At 49.4% G+C, this 24,935-nt stretch overlaps 1 protein-coding gene across 1 annotated transcript; it reads left to right on the plus strand.

Annotated features, from left to right (window-relative positions):
* The first annotated feature begins 1,079 nt into the window (after positions 1–1,079).
* Npc1l1 (NPC1 like intracellular cholesterol transporter 1) lies at positions 1,080–21,660 on the plus strand. Its single transcript, XM_057772714.1, has 19 exons — positions 1,080–1,130; positions 2,186–3,714; positions 6,836–6,936; positions 7,219–7,391; positions 7,630–7,758; positions 8,213–8,395; positions 9,274–9,388; positions 9,550–9,677; positions 10,094–10,231; positions 10,454–10,543; positions 13,646–13,836; positions 13,995–14,119; positions 14,547–14,673; positions 14,827–14,882; positions 17,474–17,624; positions 17,878–18,109; positions 18,291–18,404; positions 18,493–18,655; positions 21,473–21,660. The coding sequence occupies exons 1-19, from the start codon at positions 1,080–1,082 to the stop codon at positions 21,658–21,660; spliced, it is 3,984 nt and encodes a 1,327-aa protein (XP_057628697.1).
* Positions 21,661–24,935: the final 3,275 nt, after the last annotated feature.

Consider the following 24,935-nt stretch of genomic DNA (forward strand, 5'->3'; position numbering starts at 1 on the left):
TCTTGTCTCGGGGCTGCATCTGGGGGTTCAAATGAGAAGCCTAAGACAAAGCAGAGATGAGCAGATACTATCCGGAGAGTAACAAGAGAACCGGGAGGTGTTGGGTGCAGGCCCTGTGCTGTCTCAGCCTCTGCTGTTTCTACCTAAGCTTGGACAGCTCCCCTCTGAGCCCACCAGAGTCCATGGGACACTGGATGACGAGGAGTAGGCCCCTCCCGGCAGGCAGCTGTCTGGGCAGGGAGCCTCGTGAGTGCCTTGCTGCAGTTATCAGCAGCTCAGCTTTGGCAACAGGGGCCAAGGTCCTGACCCATCTTGGTGATAGCATGAGCCCAAGGAAAGACTGGAAGATTCCTACTGAAAAGAAGCAGAAGGACCATGGGCCCAGGTTGAGTGGGATTTGCCATCCAGATCACCTAACCAGAGTTGTTCAGTGGACTAGGCAAGGGCCAGGGCCAAGAAAGAGACCGAGCAGGAGTGGGGAGGAAGGGTAAAGGGATCAGATGAATCTCTGGTTTCCGTCCTCTGTCAGAACCTGAAGGGACTTTCATCACTGAATCACTGTACCCTCAGTGTCCCTTTATTATCTGGGTGCTAATATCAATTAATCAGTTGCTAGGTTGACAGAGCCTATACTTGATGTTGGTCTCAAGAGGTGATGGGTCAGAGTGCAGGCTGGAGGCCAAGCCCAGGGTAATGTTGACATTTTGCAGCTCCATTGAGCTCCCGAGGCCAAAACCAGGCCAGTGCCTGGTCTAGCAGAAGTACAACGCGGCATCTCTTGCCCAGCTGGCTCGAGCAGCGTTCGACTTCGGTTGCACCAGGAAGTGAGTGGGGATTCCAGCACCTTCACTAGGAAGTTCACCTAAGAGGGGGTACATGGAAGGGAGCCATCTGATAGGAGGGGACAGGGTGCGTGAATCATTAACCAGACATTCACAGCCCTATTGGTCCTAATCCCGCCAGACATGTGTTGTCACTAGGAGGAGGAGGCAGCCTTAATGTGCGACTTTGGGAGCCAGTGCTCAGTCCTCCCCAGCTGTCCCTGAGGCCCAGCCCTACTTCTGCTTCCTGACCCGGGGATGGCAGCTGGCCTGAAGGGATGGCTGCTCTGGGCGCTACTTCTGAATTCGGTGAGTCCATTGCTCATGGTTACTTCCTAGTGTCTCCCATTAGGGCAAGGCAAACCGGGTATCTGATAGTCAGGGTCACACGGTTAGGGGAGGTTTCCCATGCCCAGAAGTAAGTGCTGGCTGGTGGAGTCTCCAGGTCAAGGGGTTGAAGGGACAGAGGGTCAGAGAGGAAAAAGAACGGGGCCTTTGCCTGTGGTTAAGTGGGGACTGAGTTGGGTGCTGGACGTGGATCCTGGGTGAATAGCCCCTGAAATATTCTGGGTTTGGGATGAGGCCCTGTTACCATCCTAGTTTGCCCTCAGAGGTGGGGGTTGGCATTTGGTAATGCAGGATGTAGAACGGGGGGTCTTATACTGACTTGTAAAGACAAGTGGCCCTGGCCTCAGTGTGGAGTACAGTCTAGAGACTCAGACTGACAGCAATAGGGGTCCCTCCACCTCCCCATCTCCTCTGAAGCATGGCCTTTTAAAGCCACACTCTATCAGATGAGTCATTTTCCTAGTAACCCATCTCTATCCATTGGGAGAGCATCCCTCCATTGGCACCCTAAGCACAGCCCATGCCACACGAGCCTCCCCGTGGCTCTCCCAGCCCTCTGCGTGCTCTCCTTCTGGTGTGGGAGGTCCTTCTGTCTATGTGTTGCTTTTATTGGTTAATGAAGAAATCTGTTTCGGCCAGTGGCTTAGCAGAAGAGGGCAAGGTGGGAGTTCCAAGCAGACAGAGAAGGAGCGAGTAGGAGTCAAGTAGAAGCCATGGAGCTGCCGCCAGAGAGAGACTCACTGGAACTTTGCCAGTAAACTACAGTCACTTGGCGATACACAGATGAATAGGAATAATGAATAGCTATAAGACCTAGCTAGCAATACGCTTAAGCTATTGACCAAACAATATTGCAAATAATAAAGTTTCTGAGTGATTATTTCGGGTCTGGGCATCCGGAACGAACAAGTGGCCTCCACCTGCATCCTTCTTTCTCTGGCTTCTCACTGCCCAGAAGGTACCCGACTGCGCCAACCAGCTTCAGGGCTAATGGATACTATTGGCCTTCTCTGCAGGCCCAGGGAGATCTCTACACACCCATTCATCAGGCTGGCTACTGCACCTTTTATGAAGAGTGTGGGAAGAATCCAGAGCTGTCTGGAGGCCTCACGTCACTGTCCAATGTATCTTGCCTGTCTAATACCCCGGCCCGCCATGTCACAGGGGAGCACCTGGCCCTCCTCCAGCGCATCTGTCCCCGCCTGTACAATGGCCCCAATACCACCTTTGCCTGTTGCTCCACCAAGCAGTTACTGGCATTAGACAGCAGCATGTCCATCACCAAGGCCCTCCTCACCCGCTGCCCCGCCTGCTCTGACAATTTTGTGAGCATACACTGCCAAAACACCTGTAGCCCTAACCAGAGCCTCTTTATCAATGTCACCCGTGTGGCTGTGCAGGACGCTTCACAGCCTCCGGCTGTGGTGGCCTACGAAACCTTTTACCAGCGCAGCTTTGCCGAGGCGGCCTATGAGTCCTGTAGCCGGGTGCGCATCCCTGCAGCTGCCTCACTGGCGGTGGGCAGCATGTGTGGGGTCTACGGCTCGGCCCTTTGCAATGCCCAGCGCTGGCTCAACTTCCAGGGAGACACAGGGAATGGCCTGGCTCCGCTGGACATCACCTTCCACCTTGTGGAGCCTGGCCAGGCCCTGGCAGAGGGGATACAGCCTCTGAATGCGGAAATTGCACCATGCAATGAGTCCCAGGGTGCAGACTCGGCAGCCTGTTCCTGTCAGGACTGTGCAGCATCTTGTCCCGCCATTGCTCGGCCTCCGGCGCTGCCCCCTTCCTTCTACATGGGTAAAATGCCAGGCTGGTTGGCTCTCATCATTATCTTCACTGCGGTCTTTGTGTTGCTCATGGCTGTCCTTGTGCATCTTCGAGTGGCTTCCAACAGAAAAAAGCGCAAGACACCAAGCCCCCAGGAAGCCCCTAACCGCCCTCGTAAGCGCAGATTCTCACCTCACACTGTCCTTGGCCGGTTTTTCCAGAACTGGGGCACAAAAGTGGCCTCGTGGCCACTCACCGTCTTGGCACTGTCCTTCGTGGTTGTGATAGCCTTGTCAGTAGGCCTGATGTATATAGAACTCACCACAGACCCCGTGGAACTGTGGTCAGCCCCCAAAAGTCAAGCCCGGAAAGAGAAGGCTTTCCACGACGAGCATTTCGGCCCCTTCTTTCGAACCAACCAGGTTTTTGTGACAGCTCGAAACAGATCCAGCTACCAGTACGACTCCCTGCTGCTAGGGCCCAAGAACTTCAGTGGGATCCTGTCCCTGGACCTGCTGCTGGAGCTGCTGGAGCTCCAAGAGAGGCTTCGCCACCTGCAGGTGTGGTCCCCGGAGGAGGGGCGCAACATCTCCCTGCAGGACATCTGCTACGCTCCCCTCAACCCGCACAACACCACCCTCTCGGACTGCTGTGTCAACAGCCTCCTTCAGTACTTCCAGAACAACCGCACCCTCCTGCTGCTCACGGCCAACCAGACGCTTGGTGGTCAGACTTCCCTGGTGGACTGGAAGGACCACTTCCTCTACTGTGCCAAGTGAGTAGATCTGAGAATAGCTGCTGCTATGCCCCCAGGAACCAGGTCAGAGGGCAGCTCCATCCTTCAGAGTCAGGGAGAGCTCCTACATGTGCACATCAGGGCCTTCGTGCGTGCGTCTGAGTCTGTTTGGGCCCCTTCTTAGAGCTCACTCCCATCTTATGCTTGTCTGAGTCTGCTTGGGCCCCTTCTTAGAGCTCACTCCCATCTTACGCTTGTTCTCTGCAGCTTCATAGTCCTTCCAGCTCCAGTCCATATGATTTTTCTTTCCGTGATGTCCCCGCTGTGGTTTAATTTCATATGCACGAATATTTTGCCTGCATGTATGTATGTGCATGGCTTATACATGTGCCTGATGCTACAGAGGTCAGAAGAAGTTGCTAGATTCACAGGAACTCAAGTGAAGGTCAGTTGTAAGCGGTCAGGTGGATCCTGGGAACCGAACTCTGGTCCTCCGCAAGAATAGCACAGCTCTTGATAACTGAGTTCTCTGTCCTGCCCTCAGTATCGTCTTAGTTATTTATATCTAAAAGTGACAGCTCAGGGAGCCTTTGTGCTTGCACTGTTTTGTTTCCCTGACTGCGCCAGGATCTGTAGGGCCTTTGGTAGCCTAGGATTTGGCTAGAAAGAGTTCATTTGGCCAAGACTGTGGCTAGTCTCTGGTCCAGGGCACCAGGCCAGGTGTTCTAGGGCAGTTTCATCCATTCCCTGATGCTGCTGAGGTTCTGTGTCTGGCTTTGCCCATGTTGGGGGTAGTATAAACAGGATGCCAGCAAGGTCACTGGGCCAAGGGAAGGGTGGTAAGAGGACCAGTAGTGGTGGAGGCTCCTGGAGAAAGAATGGAGAGTGAAGGGCCCCATGGGCCTTCTCCCCACCCTACACTTAAGAGCAGAGCAGGTGAGGGTTACCCCAGCCAACCGCATGAGTGCTGGTGGTTTTGCTTTGACCTTGCAGATCCCAGGCAGATCTCACATTTTTTTTCCTTTCCTTTCCTTTCCTTTCCTTTCCTTTCCTTTCCTTTCCTTTCCTTTCCTTTCCTTTCCTTTCCTTTTCCTTTCTTTCTTTCTTTCTTTCTTTCTTTCTTTCTTTCTTTCTTTCTTTCTTTCTTTCTTTTTTGTTTTGTTTTTTTGAGACAGGGTTTCTCTGTAGTTTGAAGCCTGTCCTGGAACACATGTGAACACATCTGCTTTTTTGGGGGGAGGACAGATCTCACATTCTTTAAGATCCACTACATTGGGGCTGGAGAGATGGCTCAGAGGTTAAGAGCACTGACTGCTCTTCCAGAGGTCCTGGAATTCCCAGCAACCACATGGTGGCTCACAGCCATCTGTAATGAGGTCTGCTGCCCTCTTCTGGCCTGCAAGCATACATGGAAGGAATGTTGTATACATAATAAATAAATATTTAAAAAAATAAAAAATAAAAAAAAGATCCACTACATTGCCAGGCGGTGGTGATGCACCCCTTTAATCCCAGCACGCGGGAGGCACAGTCAGGCGGATCTCTGTGAGTTCAAGGCCAGTCTGATCTACAGAGTGAGTTCCAGGACAGGCTCCAAAGTTACACAGAGAAACCCTGCTCCCTCCCCAAAAAAGATCCATTTAAAGAGGAAGCCTTTGCTGTCTTTCTCTGCTACTGGCTGTCCATCTTTAGCCAAGTTTCAAGTATGGGCTGCTTCTTAGGGTGTCTGCATTATTCCTCAGACACAGTCGAACAGAGCGGGGCCATTGAGAGGCATCAGGGATGCGGTATGATTTTTTTAAAATTTATTTTATATTTTTATTTTTATTATTTTTTTGCTGTGTTGTTGTTTATTTTGTTTTGTTTTCAGATAAAGTCACACTATTTGAGGTTGTCCTCAAATTCACACTCTTCCCTCAGGCCCCTGAGGAACAGGGGTTGCAATCCTGTGCTATCGTGCTTAGTTCGTACTATCTCTATCTCTTTTTTCATATGTTAATATGGGAGAAGGAGCCATCGTGCAACCTGATTTACAAGTAAGCTCCTGTACAGTCACGGCTTTATTAGAACTTTGGACTTCAGATGGAAAGCGCTGGGAACAAGTGCCTTAGAATTAACTCAGTCAAACATTTAAACATGACATTACAGTATAGTCTCCCAAACCCCAGATGGCCTCGAAATGGACAAAACAACAGTGTGGCTGACACTGGGTCCCAGGCTGGTATTGCACCACTTGCTTCTGTATCTCAGGGAACAGAGGGAAGCTTAACACAGGCATGATTAATCCAGGGGTCCTTATGAGAACTGCTAAGCTCAGGGTCACGTCTTTTACTTTGTGAGGAAACTAACGACAGCTGTCCTATTACTTGAGAGCCACCATGAGAGGTACTTACACTATACCCATTTAATCCAAAAGACTCCATCGAAAATAATTTAGGCTTCTTCACAGAGAAAACCACCTATTGGACAACCAGTGAAGTGCCAACTTGTGCCATTTTTATTTTGCTTTTGGATGCTTGTAACTCTTAAGTGAGCTGATTACGCTTATTTCATAGACTGGAAAGCCGAAGCTCAGAGTGGTTTGGTAAACTGCTTAAGGTCACACAGCAATCTGGTGCTTTTTAGATGGTGCTGTTGACTGGTACACTCCTCCGCGCTGAGAATCTGTGTAAGGAGCTTTGTGTAGACATTCTGCTCTGTCTCCACTGGGAAGTGCTCTGTAGAAAGCTCTGCGCTCCAGGGCTCAACTCAACACTTGGAGGGGTCAGGCTCTGGGAGGGAAGAGAAGGGCAGCATTGAGACCTGTGCTGGAGACGGTCATGGCTCAAGTCTGGGCTCACTGCTTCATTGTGATGCTCATTTGGACTGGAGTAACGACAGGTCTGGAGTGTTTGGCCATGTGAAGGGACCTGAGATGCACAGAGAGCCCATCATAGAGTACCTGTCCAAGGAGACGCCCAAGGCAGCCCCTACCCCATTCTGTGGACTGGGGGAACCACATGAGAGCACCTTGTAGAAATATGGTCTTTTTGAACCCTCTGGGCCAGGTAGTTGGAACTCATTGCTCCTCCCTCAGGGAGCTGAGGGCCTGAGGTAGGGTGGGGCCAAAGGAACCAGGCAGGGGCAGGAAAGTATCTTTCTCTTTGTGGTTTCCCTCCAGTGCCCCTCTCACATACAAGGACGGCACGTCTCTGGCCCTGAGCTGCATAGCTGACTACGGGGCTCCTATCTTCCCCTTCCTTGCTGTTGGAGGGTATCAAGGTAAGTGAGGTAGACCCCGGGAGGCTAAGGGAGAGGCCATTGGGATTGGTGTTTCCAGTGCCTGGGTGCCTGGCTTAAGGAGGCTGCAGAGATGCTTCTACCTCCCCTCTGCCATTCTTAACGCTGCCGGGGAGCTCTGGTTTTGTGCCTTTGGCTGGGAGGGGGAACTGGAGGATGGGATAAGGGCATTGTTGGAGTGGGGAAGCAGGAGAGGAACAGGAATGGGAGAAGGGTGCAGCCTGAGGGGGTATTAGAAGGGAGGCTCAGAGTTGCTCTTTCCAGGGACGGACTACTCCGAGGCAGAGGCGCTGGTCATAACCTTCTCTCTCAATAACTTCCCTGCTGATGATCCCCGCATGGCCCAGACCAGGCTCTGGGAGGAGGCTTTTCTGAAGGAAATGCAAGCCTTCCAGAGCAGCACGGCTGACAAGTTCCAGGTTGCATTCTCAGCCGAGGTAGGGACCCTGCAGAGTTCCTGGTTCTGTGCTTGCAGTTCTCTAATGGTTTGGGGTTGGTTCCAGTTCAATCCACATCCTGGTTCTACCCGCTCCTGAATGACCCCGGCCGTGAAAGCCTGTGCCCACCCCAATATGGCGCCTGCGTTAGAGGCTCCTGTAGCTCCTCAGAGCATGCAGCTGGCCGCTCCACAGAGAAACCCAGTAGGTGGTTTGTGACCTGGTTGTGTGCTCGCAGCGCTCTCTGGAGGATGAAATCAACCGCACCACCATCCAGGACCTGCCTGTCTTCGCCATCAGTTACATTATCGTCTTCCTGTACATCTCCCTGGCCCTGGGCAGCTACTCCAGATGGAAACGAATAGCGGTGAGAGCAGGAGGGACCCAGCAAGAGGGACCCCCGAGCCTAGGACAGCTCTAGAGGGCCTCCTTAACCTAGCAAGTTAGACCCATTCAAAGGGAACCCCTCAAAGGGTAGTATTTCTTGGATATGGTCTGTGTTGAAAGGCCCAAAGTTTTCTTCCTGTAATCTAGCATATACCCATTGTCCACACACAAAGTTACCATGTAAAAGGCCATACCATGCAATTCTGGAAGATGTAGCCAGGCACACCTGCACTTTTGGGTGCCACGTGCCTGCCCCTGGAAGAATGGTATAGCCTAGAGACTTAAATATACATATGGGTTCTTCATTGAAGTGGGTGGCACTGAGCATGTGTGAGCACCAAGGGGACCTGCCTGTTTCTCATCCAACCTGGGGAGTAAGGAGGATCTGAGCAGGTGCTCTGGTAGCCAACAGGCTGAGCCTAGCTGCATTGCAGGTGGATTCCAAGGCTACTCTGGGCCTAGGCGGGGTGGCTGTTGTGCTGGGAGCAGTCATAGCTGCCATGGGCTTCTACTCCTACCTGCGTGTCCCCTCCTCTCTGGTTATCATCCAAGTGGTACCTTTCCTGGTGCTAGCCGTGGGAGCTGACAACATCTTCATCTTTGTTCTTGAGTACCAGGTAAGAAAGGAGAAGCTCTTTATACCTTCTGGCAACACAACACCCTCGTTAGACAAAGCCCTGTATAGAGGTGCTGACATCCTTGCAGACTCTTCTATTCAGGCTTATACGTGTAGGAAATGGCGTGAGTTGACACAAATTTATTCACACTACTTGCTGATGGAAGTTTTTGTCCTGCCTGGTCCCGCAGCCATTCAGTCCCCAAACAGAGGCTTATATTAATTATAAACTGTTTGGCCTATTAGCTCAGGCTTATTATTAAATAGCTCTTACAACTTAAGTTAACTCATAATTCTTGTCTATGTTTAGCCATGTGGCTTGGTACCTTTTCTTGGTGAGGCATTCTCATCTTGCTTCCTCTGTGTTTGACTGGTGACTGTGTCTCTGCCTTTCCTCTTCTCAGAATTCTCTTAGTCTGGTTGCTCCGTCTATACTTCCTGCCTGGCTACTGGCCAATCAGCATTTTGCGTACAAGAGCACTATCCCAGAGCAAGTAGTGTCATCTTGAATTTGCTTTCAGTTAAGCACAGGGTGTCCAGTGAGTTTTCTGTATCCATGCATTAGAACTACCTCTTTCCTGCCTTTGCACTACTTTGTGTGGCACCCACAGTAAGCACAAACCAGAGTCCTTTAGCCTCTCTTTGCTGTGAGGACTTAGTGACAAGAATGCTTGGTCCTTTTCATATTGGTGAACTAGAATGCACCAAGTGGTTCTTTAGGCCACAACACAGAAGCGGAAGGTGTGGCTGTGAGTTGTTAGTAAGCTGTTCTCTCTCCAGAAGGTCTGGCAGTTCCTCAGATTTGGCCAGGACTTGAAGCCCTTTACCCCGCTGGCGACCTTGGCAGACCCTGTACACTCTGTCTCTTTGCCCATACAGAGGCTGCCTAGGATGCCTGGGGAACAGCGAGAGGCCCACATTGGCCGTACCCTGGGCAGTGTAGCCCCCAGCATGCTGCTGTGCAGCCTCTCTGAGGCCATCTGCTTCTTCCTAGGTGAGCCAGGGCTGTCCTCCACCCAGGAGCTAGCCTGCTAGGTTATTCTCCGAGGGGGCAAGTTTCTCAGAAGGCAGTGGGCATTTCCTGCTTTAAACTCTCTGTGCTGACATCCGGTCCATGAGACCAGGATGATCTGACAGATCCTGTGTCCCCAACAGGGGCCTTGACCCCCATGCCGGCTGTGCGGACCTTTGCCTTGACCGCTGGCCTGGCGATTCTCCTCGACTTCCTGCTCCAGATGACTGCCTTTGTGGCCCTGCTCTCCCTGGATAGCAAGAGGCAGGAGGTAAAGCCAGCTAGGCCAGGACCAAGGAACTTATCCTGCCTGGGTTGCTATGTTCACTGAAAGATGTGGCATTATGACCACAGAGGTAGCCAAGAGAGCTGGGTGGGAGGCAGGGGCATTATTCTGACAGAGGATGTTTGGGATGTGTGTTCTGCAATTACCCGTAGAAAGAGAATTTATTTTTACTTATTTTTGGAAGTATCATTAAACCTCCTAAAATTATGTAAGTTTACATAATAAATTATAAAGTTAACAGTAGTCAAGCTGGTGGTTTTTTAATGATGTGAAATTCAGTATTTGATTGAGGCAGGAAAGAAAAGCAACATAAACTGCAGTGGCCATCTCCAGAGCTTCCCTGGGTGGGGTGGTTCCTGGGGTCTGCCTGGACATGGTCTTGAGAGACTGCCATCCTCTAGGCCTCTCGCCCAGACGTCTTATGCTGCCTTTCACCCCGGAAACTACCTCCACCTGAACAAAACGAGGGACTCTTACTCCGCTTCTTCCGAAAGATATATGCTCCCTTCCTGCTGCACAGGTTCACCCGCCCTGTTGTGGTATGTGGGCTGAGGCAGCTGTACCACTTTAGGAGAAAGGCCAAGAGGACATGGTGGTGGTGGTGGTGGGTGGCTGCTCAGGTCCAGGGCAGATACTTGGAGCGAGAGCTCAAGTCTTTCCAGCTCCAGGGTGTTTCTCAGAATGCCCAATAATGCCATTCAAGTCTGGGGGAAGATGGGGCTGTTTGGGGAGGGGTTCTCATGTGCCAGTTTCTCCCTCAGATGCTCCTGTTTCTGGCCCTGTTTGGAGCGAATCTCTACTTCATGTGTCACATCAGCGTGGGACTGGACCAGGAGCTGGCTCTGCCCAAGGTGAGTGGCCTCTTCTCATCCCTTGGTCCTGAGACCTGGGAGAAGCAGCAGTGCCAGAGGGTGGGGTGGGGGGACACATGAGACAAGGCTTGGCACCATGTGGAAGCCACATCCATGGCTGTAAAGTACAAGGGTTGAGTGCTGGCTCAGGCCACAGTAGACGCCCTGCACTGGAGGGCTCTCCACATGGCTATCCACACAGGGACGGCCATTTCCTTCTGTGTGAATTTCTTACTGATGATTGATTTTTTTGGGGGGGGGAATTTATTACTTTTATGTGTCTGAGTGTTTTGTTGGCATGCATGTTTGTGTGCCAGTTGGGTGCCTGTGCTTGCAGAGGTCAGGAAGAGGGCGTCAGAACCCCTGGGACTGAAGTTACAGATGGTTGTGAGCAGCCCTGTGGGTGTTGGGTAGGAATTGATCTCAGGTACTCTGCAAGAGTAACAAGTGCTCTTACCTGCTGAGTCAACTCACTAGCCCCCAACACTTGTTATTTTTCTGTGTTTTCAATTTTTGGTGCTGAGGATCAACTCTGGGATCTCTCACTTGTTGGGAAAGTGCTTTATCAGTAAGCTATAAAGTCCTATCCTGTCTGTGTGCCTGTTTGTTTTGAGTCAGGGTTTCTCTGTGTAACAGCTCTGGTTGTCCAGGAACTTACCTTCATCATCATCGTCTTCTTCCTCTTCTTCTTCCTCTTCCTTTTCCTCCTCCTCCTTCTAATAAGTCATGGTACAGGGTTCAAGTAGTATCTATCTGTTTGTAGTGGTGGATTCTTTTGTTTTGTTGAGACAGGGTCTCATTTTGTAGCCCAGGCTGGTGTGGAACACCCTGTCCCCTTGTTTTGGTCTTTTGAGACTCCTGGCAGTTCTGATGCTTTATAGTGCTTTCAATATGCGTTTTCAACAATTAGAAGAGTTACACATCCTTTCATGTACATATTGATCGCCCGTATATCTTATGTAAGAAAACATGTGTTTAAGTCCTTTGCTCATTTTTGAATTGGCTTTTTGTTATTGATGTGGCTGAGGCTTAAGAGTTCCCTGTGTGTTCAGGAGATCTGCCTCTTGTCGGAGACCTAATTATCAAAACGTTTTTCTCTTTCTGTGGGCTGCCTTTTTATTCTAGTGGTAGTGTGTCTTGATACATGAAACATTTTAAAATAGCCACAGTGTTTTCCTTTTGTTGCCTGACTTAGGTGTCATATCCAAAAAACTGCTAAATCCAAAGTATGAAATTCCTCCTGTTTCTCCTAAAGGTTCTTTTAGCTTTAGATCTTATACACAAGCCTTTGATTCATTTGAGTTTTTTGTTTTGTTTTGTTTTGAGACAGAGTTTCTTTGTGTAACCTTGGCTATTCTAGAACTCACTCCGTAGACCAGGCTGACCTTGAACTCAGGGGTCTGCCTGCCTCCGCCTCCTGAGTGCTAGGACTAAAGGTGTTCAAAGCCATCACCTGGCTTTGAGTTGATCTTTATAAATGATGCTGTGGAAGTGTCCAGATTTTAATTTTATCCAGCTTCCTCTGGACTATTTACTAAAAAAATTATAGCTTTCCTTCATAAAATGGCTTTGGCACTCTTACCAAAACAAATCACCCAGATATGCCTGTGTATCCTTATTATGCCCCATTGATCTCCATGCCTGCTCCCATGTCCGTACCACCCTGCTTTGATTCAGTAGGTGAATTCCTTTCTTTCTTCTTTTTCTTTTCTTTTTTTCTTCTTCTTTTCTTTCTTTCTGAGACAGGGTTTCTCTGTGTAGTCCTGACTTTCCTGGAACTTGCTCTATAGACTAGGCTGGCCTCAAACTCACAGCAATCCACTTGCCTCTGCCTCCCAAGAGCTGGGATCAAAGGTGTGTGCTGCCACTGCTCATAGAAGTCAAATTTCAGGCCAGAGTGAGTCTTTCACATTTGCTCTTTGTCAAGGCCTCTTGGGCTGTTTGAGTTCTTTAGAGATTACCTTTGAATTTCGCTTGAAAAAAAATTTTTTTTTGAGACAGGGTTTCTCTGTCGCTTTGGAGCCTGTTCTGGAACTAGCTCTTGTAGACCAGGCTGGCCTTGAACTCACAGAGATCTGCCTACCTCTGCCTCTCAGTGCTGGGATTAAAGGCGTGCGCCACCATCGCCCGGCCCTGCAGTGAATCTTTTTGTGGTTTTGTTTTTGGTAGTACTGATACTGGAACAATATTTGTCATCCAGACTGTGAACACGGGATGTGTTTCTGTTTCCTTACGTTTTCATTTCTTCTAAGAATCATACCATCCTAGACATTTTTTTTTTTTTTGAGACAGGGTTTCACTAGGTACTCACTGCATTCATCTGGTTGGCCTTAAACTCACAGAGATGGCCTGCTTCTGCGTCTCGAGTCGTGGGACTAAAGGTGTGCACCACCATACTTGTCCTAAGCTACTGGCTCCCTGCAAGCTAAGCACCCGAGCTATGCCCCAGCCCTCCTCTCTGAAAGACAGTTTTGCTACTTTGAATATCTAACTCCACGGTCTCCAGACTTGCTGCTGAGGAGGGTGGAAATGGCTGCATTGCATTCCTTCCGTGTGACAAGAATCTCTCTTGTGTTGTCCACAGTGTCCTTTGAGGTTGGCTTTTGACAGTTGTATTACCATGTGCTTTGGGCTAGATTTGCTTGAATTTGTTCTATTAGACCTTGCCTGAGTTCCTTTAATGTTTATGTTTATGTCTTTCATCAATCTGGGGGATTTTTTGCTATTATTTCTTCAAATAATCTGTTTCTTTAATTTTTCTTCTCTTTCTGAAATCCTTACAATGCATATATGGGTTTACTTGATGTCTCCTGGGACCTGTGTGTATCTTGGCGTGGACTTATGTGTGTGTCAGGGCCTGTTCCTCTGAGTACATGGTTCTGCGTGTACCTCATGTCTTGTATGTATGTGTGTGTACACTCTGGATACTTCTGAGTGAGTTCCTTTCCATGTGCCTCTGAGCACGCATATCTGAGTGTTTATCCGTGTGTACACCGCGTGTACCTCAGTAGGTACGTTTGCGTGGACTGTTCAGCATGTGCCTCTGTATGAACTGGGGATGCACACGGTCCCCCGAGACTCAGAGAGTCCCTTCTTTCCCAGGACTCCTACCTGATCGACTACTTCCTCTTTTTGAACCGATACTTTGAAGTGGGGCCTCCAGTGTACTTTGTCACCACCTCGGGCTACAACTTCTCCAGCGAGGCAGGCATGAATGCCATTTGCTCTAGCGCAGGCTGTGACAGCTTCTCCCTAACCCAGAAGATCCAGTATGCTACTGAATTCCCTGAAGAGTAAGTGGCTGGTCTCCCCTTCTCTTCTTCCTCTCCTGTTTTCTCCTCCTGCATGCTCTGCCCCTGCAGCTAGCACGGCCAGAGGAGGCCCAGTGCAGGGCTCAGGAAGGAGACACCAGGCTCACTGGCTCCACCTACTTTCCCTCATCTGGCCTCAGGTCTTATCTGGCGATCTCTGCATCCTCCTGGGTAGATGACTTCATCGACTGGTTGACTCCATCCATCTGCTGCCGCCTTTACTCCTTCGGTCCCAATAAGGATAAGTTCTGTCCTTCAACCGATAGTGAGTGTGGGGCTGCGGGGGGCTCACTGCCCATTACAGCTTAGGGAAACTGAGGCAAGAGAGGAGAAAGGATTGGTAAGGCTCTCAGTTGCCCCACCACACCCGTAGGGTTCAGGCAGGTTAGGCCTGAGGCACCCGCACTTGTGCATCCCCGGGGTCTTATGCCTTTGCTTGTAGACCTTGCTGGTTGTGGGCAGTGGACTGGGAGTGGGGCTGTGGCCCTGTGTGTGAAGGTGCTGTGTTTATAGTGTGAAAGAACCCAATGCTTCACCTAGGGTCCCTCTCCTAACAGCCTGTAGTGACCAATTGAGGGTGGCAGGTGTAAACTCCTCAGCACTGGGGACCTTAGATTGGGGCACAGAGGGGGAGTCACAACAGGAGTTGCCGGGCCCGCTGTGTCACTGCCCAGAGTCCCTCCTCCCTGCAGCTTCCTTCAACTGTTTAAGAAACTGCATGGGCTTCACGCTGGGCCCTGTGAGGCCTACACCAGAACAGTTTGACAAGTATCTGCCCTGGTTCCTGAACGACCCACCCAATATCAGATGTCCCAAAGGGTACGTTCGGAGATTGGCTCCTGCTGGGTTCTGGAGATGGTGGACCCAGAGGGACAGAAGTGTCCAGTCATGGCTTCCCTGGGATACAGTGGGCGGGTTGATGGGACAAGGTTTCATCCCCACTAAGCCTCTGTTCTGGCCTCTTCTTTGCAGGGGTCTAGCAGCATATAGAACCTCTGTGAATTTGAGCTCAGATGGCCAGGTTATAGGTAAGTATGGCTTAGTTTGGGAAGGAGGTCTCAAGTCAGCTATTTGCTTTAGAGTCCCCCAAGAGCGCCTGTGTGTCTGATGTGTGTGTGTGTGTGTGTGTGTGTGCGCATGCGCGTGTGAAGGTGTGTGTGTGTGATTGTCCTGGGCTTGTCAGCAAGGAACCTACTTCCCAACTCCGTGAGCTAGGACCTCAGTCATTCTTTCGCCCCCAGTCCATGCCTCTGTGAATTATGGGAGCCTTTCTTTCTTTTTTTTTTTTTTTTTTTTTTAAATTTTTATGGTTTATTTAACTTTATTTTATGTGCATTGGTGTGAAGGTGTCAGATCCCCTGGAACTGGATTTTCAGACAGTTGTGAGCTGCCATGTGGGTGCTGGGAATTGAACCCGGGTCCTTGAGAAGAGCAGTCAGTGCTCTTAACCGCTGAGCCATCTCTCCAGCCCTTATGGGAGCCTTTCTAAGAGCTCCTGTCATACTTGGGAGCCACCCACCTCAACACATAGTCACCCGTGTGTATGTGTGTGTCATATGGCGATGTCAGCAGCAGCAGCTGACTAAATGAGGTAGGATGTCACTGTGTAGGGGAAACCCGAGAGTCGTCAACAGCAAGGGGGGTGAAGTCGGACTGGTGGGGAGAAGGATCCAATGTGTTTTCAGCATAGCACAGCAGGTAGCAGAACAAGAGAGCTGTCTGCATGGAGGGAGGTACACTTGGTGAGATCTGTGTGAGTACCCTGCTGGCGCTGGCACAGGGACGGGGGAGCATCAAATGAGTTCATTTTTTACTAACTACAACTGGAGCACACTTACTCCACTCTCTCAGCTAACTCTCCTATGAAGTTCCCATCTTCCAAGAAGGCATGCAGACCCCACTTAGTCAAAAGGGAATGGGGTATCAAGGACAGAGGGGTGGATTGTTTCTTGGAGGGAACCCTGGCCCACATAACCCAGGGTAGGTCTGCATCCATCATGGACCTTAATACCCTACAGCAACGCTTTTCCAAGTGAGAGCCCCGCCCCCCACCACACATCAGTATCAGCATCGTCAGGAAAACGTTAGATGTGCCCAAGCCTTGCCTGAGACTTGCTAGACCATATCTCTGGATGGGGATGACCATGCCTCTAGCTGTGAACCACTTGCAGGTGCTCCTCACGTTTGACATCAGGCTCCGCAGGCACCTAGTACATTGTCTGTGTGTCTCATGGATCTCTGCGAGTTCAAGGCCAGCGTGGTCTACAGAGTGAGTGACAGGACAGCCAGGGCTACACAGAGAAACACTGCCTTGAAAAAATAATAATTAAAAAAAAGAACACAATTGTACTTATTGGCAGGATCCCTAAGTCACGGCTCTAATAATCTAGTCATTTTTGTTTGCCTGTCTTCCTTTCTAGTCTGTTCCTTTAGGAATAGGCAAACTGAAAAATTAATATTTTTTGAGACAAGGTTCTCACATAGCCCAAATTAGTCTAGAACTTTCTATGTAGTATTGAATTCCTGATCCTCCTGCCCCCCAAGTACTGAGACCATAAGAATGAAACATCACACTTCAATGAAAACCAGGCTAAGTTTTTGTGTAAAAATCTACTGCGTGAGCCGGGTGGTGGTGGCGCACGTCTTTAATCCCAGCACTTGGGGCAGAGGCAGGCGAATCTTTGTGAGTTTGAGGCCAGCTTGGTCTACAAGAGTTAGTTCCAGTACAGGCTCCAAAGCTACAGAGAAACCCTGTTTCAAAAAGAAAAAAAAAAATCCAGTACATGTTTTGAAAGCACACAAGGAGGATTTGGTTTTGTCAGGGAGATCTCTCAGTTTTGTTTTGATTTTGAGACAGTAACTCGCTCTGTAGCCCATGCTGGCCTCGAACTTGCAGTTATTTTCCTACCTTAGCCTGCTGGGTGTGTGATTACAGGTGGTATGCAGGGGTGATTTTTTTTTAAAGATTCATTTATTTAACATGTACACAGTGTTCTGCCTGCAGGCCAGAAGAGGGCACCAGATCTCATAGAGATTGTGAGTCACCATGTAGTTACAGGGAATTGAACTCAGGACCTCTGGAAGAGCAACCAGTGCTCTTAAGCCCTGAGCCATCTCTCCAGGCCCCAAGGGTAATCTTTTAGGTTTCAACTGTCAAGGACAGTTAAATGACTGACTTTGGGTTTCAGAGAATGGCAGCAGGAGCCATGTTGGGGGGCGGGGCTGGTGCAAAGTGGAAATGCAGGCCTTGGGCCTGAAAGATGGCTTGGAGGTTCAGAGCACTGGCTGCTCTTCCAGAAGACTCAGGTCTGACTTCCAGCACCCATAGGGCAGCTTATAACTGCCATTAACTCCAGTTAGAGGGGATCCCATGCCCTCTTCTGGCCTCCATGGGCACCAGGAATTCATGTAGTACCCAGACATATATGCAGTCAGAACAACTCACACACATGAAAAATAAGTAAGAAAATGCAGGTCTGTTGTAGAAAATCGATGAGGAATTTCAGGTGGTGCTGGCAGAATCCTGAACCCAGCCCAATCACACGTCTGTGTCACTGTCTCTGGGATGCGAGGATGGGTGTGACCTTTGACTTTCCTCTCCTGTGCTGTGGTCCTTCAGCCTCACAGTTCATGGCCTACCACAAGCCCCTCAGGAACTCAGAGGATTTCACAGAAGCTCTCCGGACGTCCCGGTTGTTAGCAGCCAACATCACAGCTGAACTACGGAAAGTGCCTGGCACAGACCCAGACTTTGAGGTCTTCCCCTACACGTGAGAACTGGGGGGCTAGGTCAGGGATGTGGGAGGTAATAGTCACACGAGAGATGTTGGGGGCTGCAGGCTTTTGAGTGATCTTGAGAGATGAGGGTCAGTTTTGTCTCTGGTGACTCCTGGGGTAGCCTGGGACCTGCTCACTTCTTACACGGGCCAGCATCTGACTCAAACCTCTCATGTTTTCCTCCTGAAATGGGATGTCCTTCCCACCTGATGGCTGGCGCTCTGACCACTCCCTGCTCTCTGGCAGGGTCTCCAATGTGTTCTACGAGCAGTACCTGACTGTCCTCCCTGAGGGGATCTTCACACTGGCTCTCTGCTTTGTACCCACCTTTGTCGTCTGCTACCTCCTGCTGGGTCTGGATGCGCGTTCAGGCATCCTCAACCTGCTCTCCATCATCATGATCCTCGTGGACACCATCGGTATCATGGCTGTGTGGGGTATCAGCTACAACGCTGTGTCCCTCATCAACCTTGTCACGGTAACCCACAGAGCAGGCCACAGGTGGCCTTTGGCAGTTGGGGATCTGAGCCCATAAGCCAACACCCCACCCCCACCCCCCGGCTCTGTGTAGGCTCCAGACACCTGCCTGGCTTGCTTTCTTGTTTCCTTTTCTTCCCTGTCTATTGCCTTGTCAGCTGAAGTTCCCTCTCTGCCTGTAGGCAGTGGGCATGTCTGTGGAGTTTGTGTCCCACATCACCCGGTCCTTTGCTGTCAGCACCAAGGCTACCCGGCTGGAGAGGGCCAAGGATGCTACCGTCTCCATGGGCAGTGCGGTGAGTGGAGAAAGGTGGATCACCCTGTGCTCTGCCAGACCCTTCATGTCCTGCCTGACTTCTGGATATGGCCCGTCTTCCCCACCAGGTGTTTGCTGGAGTGGCCATGACTAACTTCCCAGGCATCCTCATCTTGGGCTTTGCTCAGGCCCAGCTTATCCAGATCTTCTTCTTCCGCCTCAACATCGTGATCACCTTGCTGGGCCTGCTGCATGGCCTGGTCTTCCTGCCAGTTGTCCTCAGCTATCTGGGTGAGTACCCATGCCCACCCCTGTAAGGATGCCATCGTTTTGAATACTGACCCAAATGGTGCCTACTCCCTTGGAAAACTCATAGAGTCCAGGCCAAGATCGTGAACATACTTCCTACTTTGGAAGCGTTTGTGTTTCATTGAATATGCTATAAGCACGTTTCTTTGTTAACTGACTGTGTCTTAAACACTGTTTGTGTGGCCTGTTGCACTTTTCTGTTGGACTTTTAAACCTGACCTTTGTACACACACACACACACACACACACACACACGCTTTTCTGGTGCTCCTGGGGATGGAACCTAGAATATTGCACACGCTAGACAAGTGCTGTACCATGGAGTTACACCTAAGCATAGAAATATATTTTACACTGAGAAATGATGTGTGTGGGCACACATAGATAAGTAACTAAGATAAGTATCTTACAAAATAATACTTTCTCTAATACACGAAGGAATCTGATATTTTGGTTCTATCCTATCATTGCTTTGAAAATTCTGGCGTTGATCTACAAGTTTCATTTAGTATTAGTGGGTAATAACTCAGAGTTTGAAAACACTGTACTATTGTTTGCTCTGTCACCTGCTTTGTTTTGTATTTTTCTTCATCTGGATAGAAATCACAGGCAGGCAAAGGGAAGCTCTTCAGATGCTGGTCTCTGGCATTTTATTCCCCTAGTGTTTGGCAGGAGCAGTAGTGGCAGAAGGCAGGTGGAAGCCACAGCAAGCGACACCCTGGTACTACAGCCCTTGTGAAGGCCTTGGGTGTGCGGACCCTTAGCCCTGTAGCCTCCAGACTCACCACTCTCAGCCTAGGGTGCTGCCACTTTTGGTCCTGGGGACTCGACTCGGTGGGCAGTCTGTGCGTACAGCTTCTCTGCTACAACTCCTTAGAGCCTAGCTCTCTGCCCTTGCTTGTCCTCTCTCTCCATCTGTCGTCCTGTGTCCTGCCATGCTGCTCTAAAGCTGCACTGTGGCTTCAAGTAGCCTGTTGCCTCACTGCTGTTTGCGGAGACCACTCAGCTACTGAAGCCTCCAGTGCCATGTGTTCTACCCATGCTACAAAGTAGGAAAAGATCACCCATGAGGGTGGGCACCCAGGAGGCCTGATGTTGCAACACCAGGGGGCAGCCCGTAAGACTGCTCAGTAGACTTGGAGCAGCTTGGTGATATAGCAAGAAAAGGTGTGTTTCGGTGTAGTGGCATTTCATTTGTATTTTAATAGAAAAAGCTTTCTAGAAGATCAGAGAGTAAAACACCCCCAGTGGTCAGCCTTACAGACCAGGCAATGGTAACACACACCTTTAATCCCAGTAGCCACACTAGTGCCAAAGAAACCAGGCAGTGCATGCCTTTAATCCCAGCCCTAGAGATGATTATAAAAGGGGAGGAGACAACTCTCAATCTGTCTCATTCTGAGATTCCTGGAGGCAGGATCGCCATTTCAGATTTAGGTTGAGGTAAGAGCCAGTGGCTGGATGTTTTGCTTTTCGGATCTTCCGGTTGAACCCCAATTTCTCTCTCTGAGTTTTTATTAATCATACTTTATTTTGGTCAAGTACAGTTTATGTTTGGAATCGCAATCTTGCCTCTTAGCATCCACTCTAATCAGTGAGGCTCTGTTTTGGGCCAATTGCAGCCTGCCTTCTTAGCATTAATTACATCACTTGGCTTGTGCTTTGGGCCAATCATAGCCTTGCCTCTTAGCATCAGTTACAACAGTTCTCTGGCAACACCACCAGGGGGCGTGTTCATCCTCTGGTAGGTGCAGTTAGAAAGGCTGTTTGGCTGAGAGGTCTCAAGGCAGCCAGACTAGCAAGGAAGAATCCCACAGCTGCTGCTTTGGAAGGCAAAGTGCCCAATCGTGCAACATCTTCGGGTTTTTTTTTTTTTTTTTTGGCAAGGACGTGAACGTCAAAAGGAGTGCTTACAATATAATCTAAAGAATTTATTAGATAATGATTTTAGATGGTGCTTCTCAGTGCTTAACTCCTAAGTACTCCAGGGAGAAGTGTGTCTCATCTCACTGCCTCCACGTTTATTTAGGTAGCTTGCAACTACTGGTCATTGGATTATTTCTGACTATACTACTGTGGCCAGCACTGCAGTGACTGACCTTGAGGGTGAATCTTTGACTTTGTCACCCAAAGTTTCCTAGAGAAAACCTGGGAATGTTGATTATTGATACCAGTTGTGGATGCTTGCCAGTTTATTTTTTTGACACTAGAGTTATTTATAGACTCTCACTGGCCATCTTTGGGGAGGAGAATGTGTGTGTTGGGGACAGTATGGACTAGTCCTGAGAGATGTTCCAGCCCTGGGCTGGAAGTTTCTAGACCGATAGAGGCTGGGGAGTGCCAAGACCCTTGCAAGCCTATCATCCACATTGTTGTAGCTGTAGCCAGGAATACCCTGAAGCTAGGGCTATGTAGACAGAGTCCCAGAAAGGCAATGGTAAGTACAGAGCCCGACTTCTTGGTTGCCCTGTGTCATGGGTTTGTGTTACAGAGTAAGGAACAGTGCTTTTCATGGGAGGGTTGCCTGTGGTGTCAGTACCAGATTGTCCCCAGGAGAAAGGGAGAGAGAGACTGGGTATCAAGGACCCTCTGAGAGAGCATGCCTGCTGAGGTGGACTAGTGAGGGTGGTGGAAATGCCAGCTGAAATGGCTGTTGTTAGGGTGAGGCAGGAGGTGCAGATGAAGTCGGAGCCCAGCTCCCACGTTCTAGCTTTGCATTCCTAGCTGTGATGCCTGTGCCATCTCTGTGCCATCTGCACGCCTCTCTGACCATAGGTCTATGTTCTTTCTCTTCTGCAGGACCTGATGTTAACCCGGATCTGGTACTGGAGGAAAAACTAGCCACAGAGGCAGCAACGGCCCCAGAGCCTTCTAGTCCCAAGTACCCCATCCCCGACACAGACTATGTTAACCCTGGCTTTGAAGACTCTACCCCTGGAGCTAGTGCTGCTGGCAGCTCTTCGCCCAAAAGTGGCCAGAAGTTTTAATGGAGTAGGAGGTCATCCAGGCTCTGTGTCTTCCCTCTGGGTGTCCTCAAGGCCTGGGGGAGGTTGTTCTAGAAAAATGGCTGGCATTCTGACCATGCAGCCATCAGCACTGGCCGTGGCCCCTTGCTCTCATACCAGGTTCCCGAGGCTTTGGTCAGTGTGAGATCGCCTCCTCCTTCTGGCCCAGGGTCCTGGGGCTGCTGAGGACATGTCTGTCTCAGGCTCAGTCAGGGTAGATATTTCTCACCCAGTTTTTCCTCTCCCTTATTAAAACTATCTCTAGGGGCCGGAGAGAAGGCTCAGTGGTTAAGGAGCTCTTGTTGCTCTTACAGAGGACCTAGGTTCAGTTACCATCACCCACACAGTGGCTCACAACCATCTACAACCCAGTTCCAGGGGATCTGACACCTTCTTTTGACTTCACAGGCACCAGGCATACACGTGTTGCACATGAGTATGGGCAGACAGAACACTCATACACACAAAACAAACAAATAAACCCAAAAAAGATTTTAAAGAAATCTCCAGGGCCAGTGAGATGGCTCAGTGAGTCAAGGTGATTACCATGAAGCTTGATGATCTGAGTTTGATCCCTGGAACTCACATGATGGAAGGAGAGACCCCACCCTCTCAAGTGCTCCTCTGAATGGCAGGCAGTGGCACCCCCACCCCCACAGGATAAATAAAATATAACTCAAAATTTAAAAATCCCCATTCTAGGATGGGGCTGTAGATTAGCAGTAGCGGCAGCGTGCTAGTCCGGCGTACACGAGCCCAGTGCTCAGCACTGCAGAGTGAGTGGGAGGGAGGGAGCTCCGACCTTGTCCCTAGCAGCCACCACTTCCAGTAACGGCAAGTGCCTTTGTTTACCGGCACCCCTGTGGACATTAAAAGACAAATCTCCATTCCATGACAGCAAATAATTTTTTTGTTGTTGTTTTTCGAGACAGGGTTTCTCAGCAGCTATGGAACCAGTTCTGACAGCAGATGTTTTAACATTCACATCCTGAGAACAGGGAGTAACCCCACCTTGGGCTGTGACACTGTAGGAGAGCAGGAAAGGCAGAGGGCACCCATGATTCTTTCTGGCCTGAGGGGGAGGGTCTCACAGCACCCTGTAGTGGTTGACCTCATGTGGAATATGAGGTCAATATGCAGTTTGGTCTTTAGTTTCAGCAACTATTAAGCCTTTGTGTCTGTCTGAAGGCTGAGAACTTCAGGGGGTGGAAAGTTTTCCGGCCTGGAGCAACAGGCCCATTGGCTTCAAGCTGCCCAACCTGATCCTGGCACATTGGTTTTGGCAGAGACAGAGAATACACTTTGTTCTGGTCTGGAGAGATGGCTCAGTGGTTAAGAACACTGGCTGTTCTTCTAGAGGTCCTGAGTTCAATTCCCAGCAACCACATGTTGGCTCAAAACCATCTATAGTATGATCTGATGCCCTCTTCTGGCATAAAGCCATACATGCAATAGAGCACTCATGTACATAAAAAAATAAATCTTCTTCTTTGTGAAGCACAGACTGCTTAATAAATATTTGTTGGACAGAAATGGTGTTTTCATCACATGTCCTGCTCTGGCTGCCTCTGGGTTAGGGGTAACTTCTGCACACGACATAGCGATGTATGTATCGGGGAGTAGTTTATAGAAATATTATGTTTTGTTCTATTTTTCCTCTCTGTTTTCAAGAAAATAGCCTTGTAATATGTTCACTTGCCTTATGAGAGCCTGTGATGGGTGGGAGTACTGTGCTTCACTGTGAGGTGTAGGGTTATGACATGGGGCTTTCCCCAACCTTTCACATTTGGAGAACCTGCTGCAGAACCCTGGGGTGCATTCAAGATTGAGTGACGCAGTCAGTAAACTACCAGCTCTGAAAAGGTGCTCTGCCAGGGTGAGATTGTCCAGGAACATTCCAGATCACCTTGTGAGCCTTTTCACTCCGTTCAACTCTAAATGGGGCATCTATACCACCTCCCCTCCCTACAAGACTCAGAGATCATTGTGGAAGAAGGGCAGGAAGACTGAGAGAGCAGGGGGAGTGGGCCGCCATAGTATTTGCCATTGGATAGGGCCAACGCACCTGTGAACTCACAGGGGCTGGGATTGCACGCACAAGCACAAGACCAGCACAGGCTCAAGCCAACCAAAATCTTAGCAAGAATGAAGGAGGGGCTCACAAAGTGTCACCCATACCTGTGGCACTTCTGGCAACTGATGGCTACATAATAAATAGTCACTTTTCTCCAGGGATGCAGGCCCTGAGAACTTACCCATCTTCCAGTAGATGGTCCCACACCCATGCACATACAGGCAGCACTGAATGGATTCAGTGGTTGTAAAACTGAAGAGAAAGAAAGAGGGTGAGGGGAGAGAGGATATCTGCACATGAAATTGGGAGGGAAAAGTTATCTTCGGATGCTGAGTAGGTTCTGGAAGGGACGAGAATATGGGGTAGATTGGATCCAAACACATTATATCCATGTATAACCAGTAAACAAAATATTTTAAAACCCATATAACTGTAGAACCTCCAGAAAAGAACATAGGGGGGACCTGTATAATCTTGGGAGGGACACTATCCCCAAGCATAGACCCAGAAGCCATAAAGTAAAAGATTTGCCCACATTAAAACAGGAACCTTCAGTGATATAAACCAAAATTAAAAAAAAAAAAACTAAGTCCTAAAGAAAGCGGTGGGGGGATATGTGTGATAGTTGAGAGTGATTGAGAAAGACACATGGTGTGGACCTCTGGCTTCCACAAGTAGACACAAGGACACAACACCCTGCACATGTATGTACTCACCATACATACCTATACCATACTATACCACACACACACACGGTAGTAATAAAAAGATAAGCTTCTTTAGTCGTTGCTTGATAGCTATTACTTCTTATTGCTGAATGGTTTTCATTTCATGAACCATTTTCCCACTAACTGCCTCTTGGCTGCTTCTAATTTTTAGCAGTTATACACAAGGCAATGAACATTTCTTTTTTTTTTTTTAAATATTTATTTATTAACTATACAATATTCTGTCTGCATATATGCCTGCAGGCCAGAAGAGGGCACCAGATCTCATTACAGATGGTTGTGTGCCACCATGTGGTTGCTGGGAATTGAACTCAGGACCTTTGGAAGAGCAGGCATCTCGCCAGCCCCTGAACATTTCTTTAGATGTTGTATAGGATCATAGTTTTCAAATGAGTTGAACAAATAAATGGGAGCATGTTTGCTGCACTGTTAAATTATGTTTGGCTTCCTTTTCG

The sequence above is a fragment of the Chionomys nivalis genome, chromosome 6 (assembly GCF_950005125.1).
Source record: "Chionomys nivalis chromosome 6, mChiNiv1.1, whole genome shotgun sequence".
Lineage (NCBI taxonomy): Eukaryota > Metazoa > Chordata > Mammalia > Rodentia > Cricetidae > Chionomys > Chionomys nivalis.

Excerpts from the sequence above, each read along its gene's own strand:
- Npc1l1 (XM_057772714.1), top strand. The coding sequence starts at position 1,080 with ATGGCAGCTGGCCTGAAGGGATGGCTGCTCTGGGCGCTACTTCTGAAT. Across the intron at positions 9,678-10,093 it reads TGGATAGCAAGAGGCAGGAG|GCCTCTCGCCCAGACGTCTT; the intron begins GTAAAGCCAGCT and ends GCCATCCTCTAG. Across the intron at positions 17,625-17,877 it reads TTTGAGGTCTTCCCCTACAC|GGTCTCCAATGTGTTCTACG; the intron begins GTGAGAACTGGG and ends GCTCTCTGGCAG.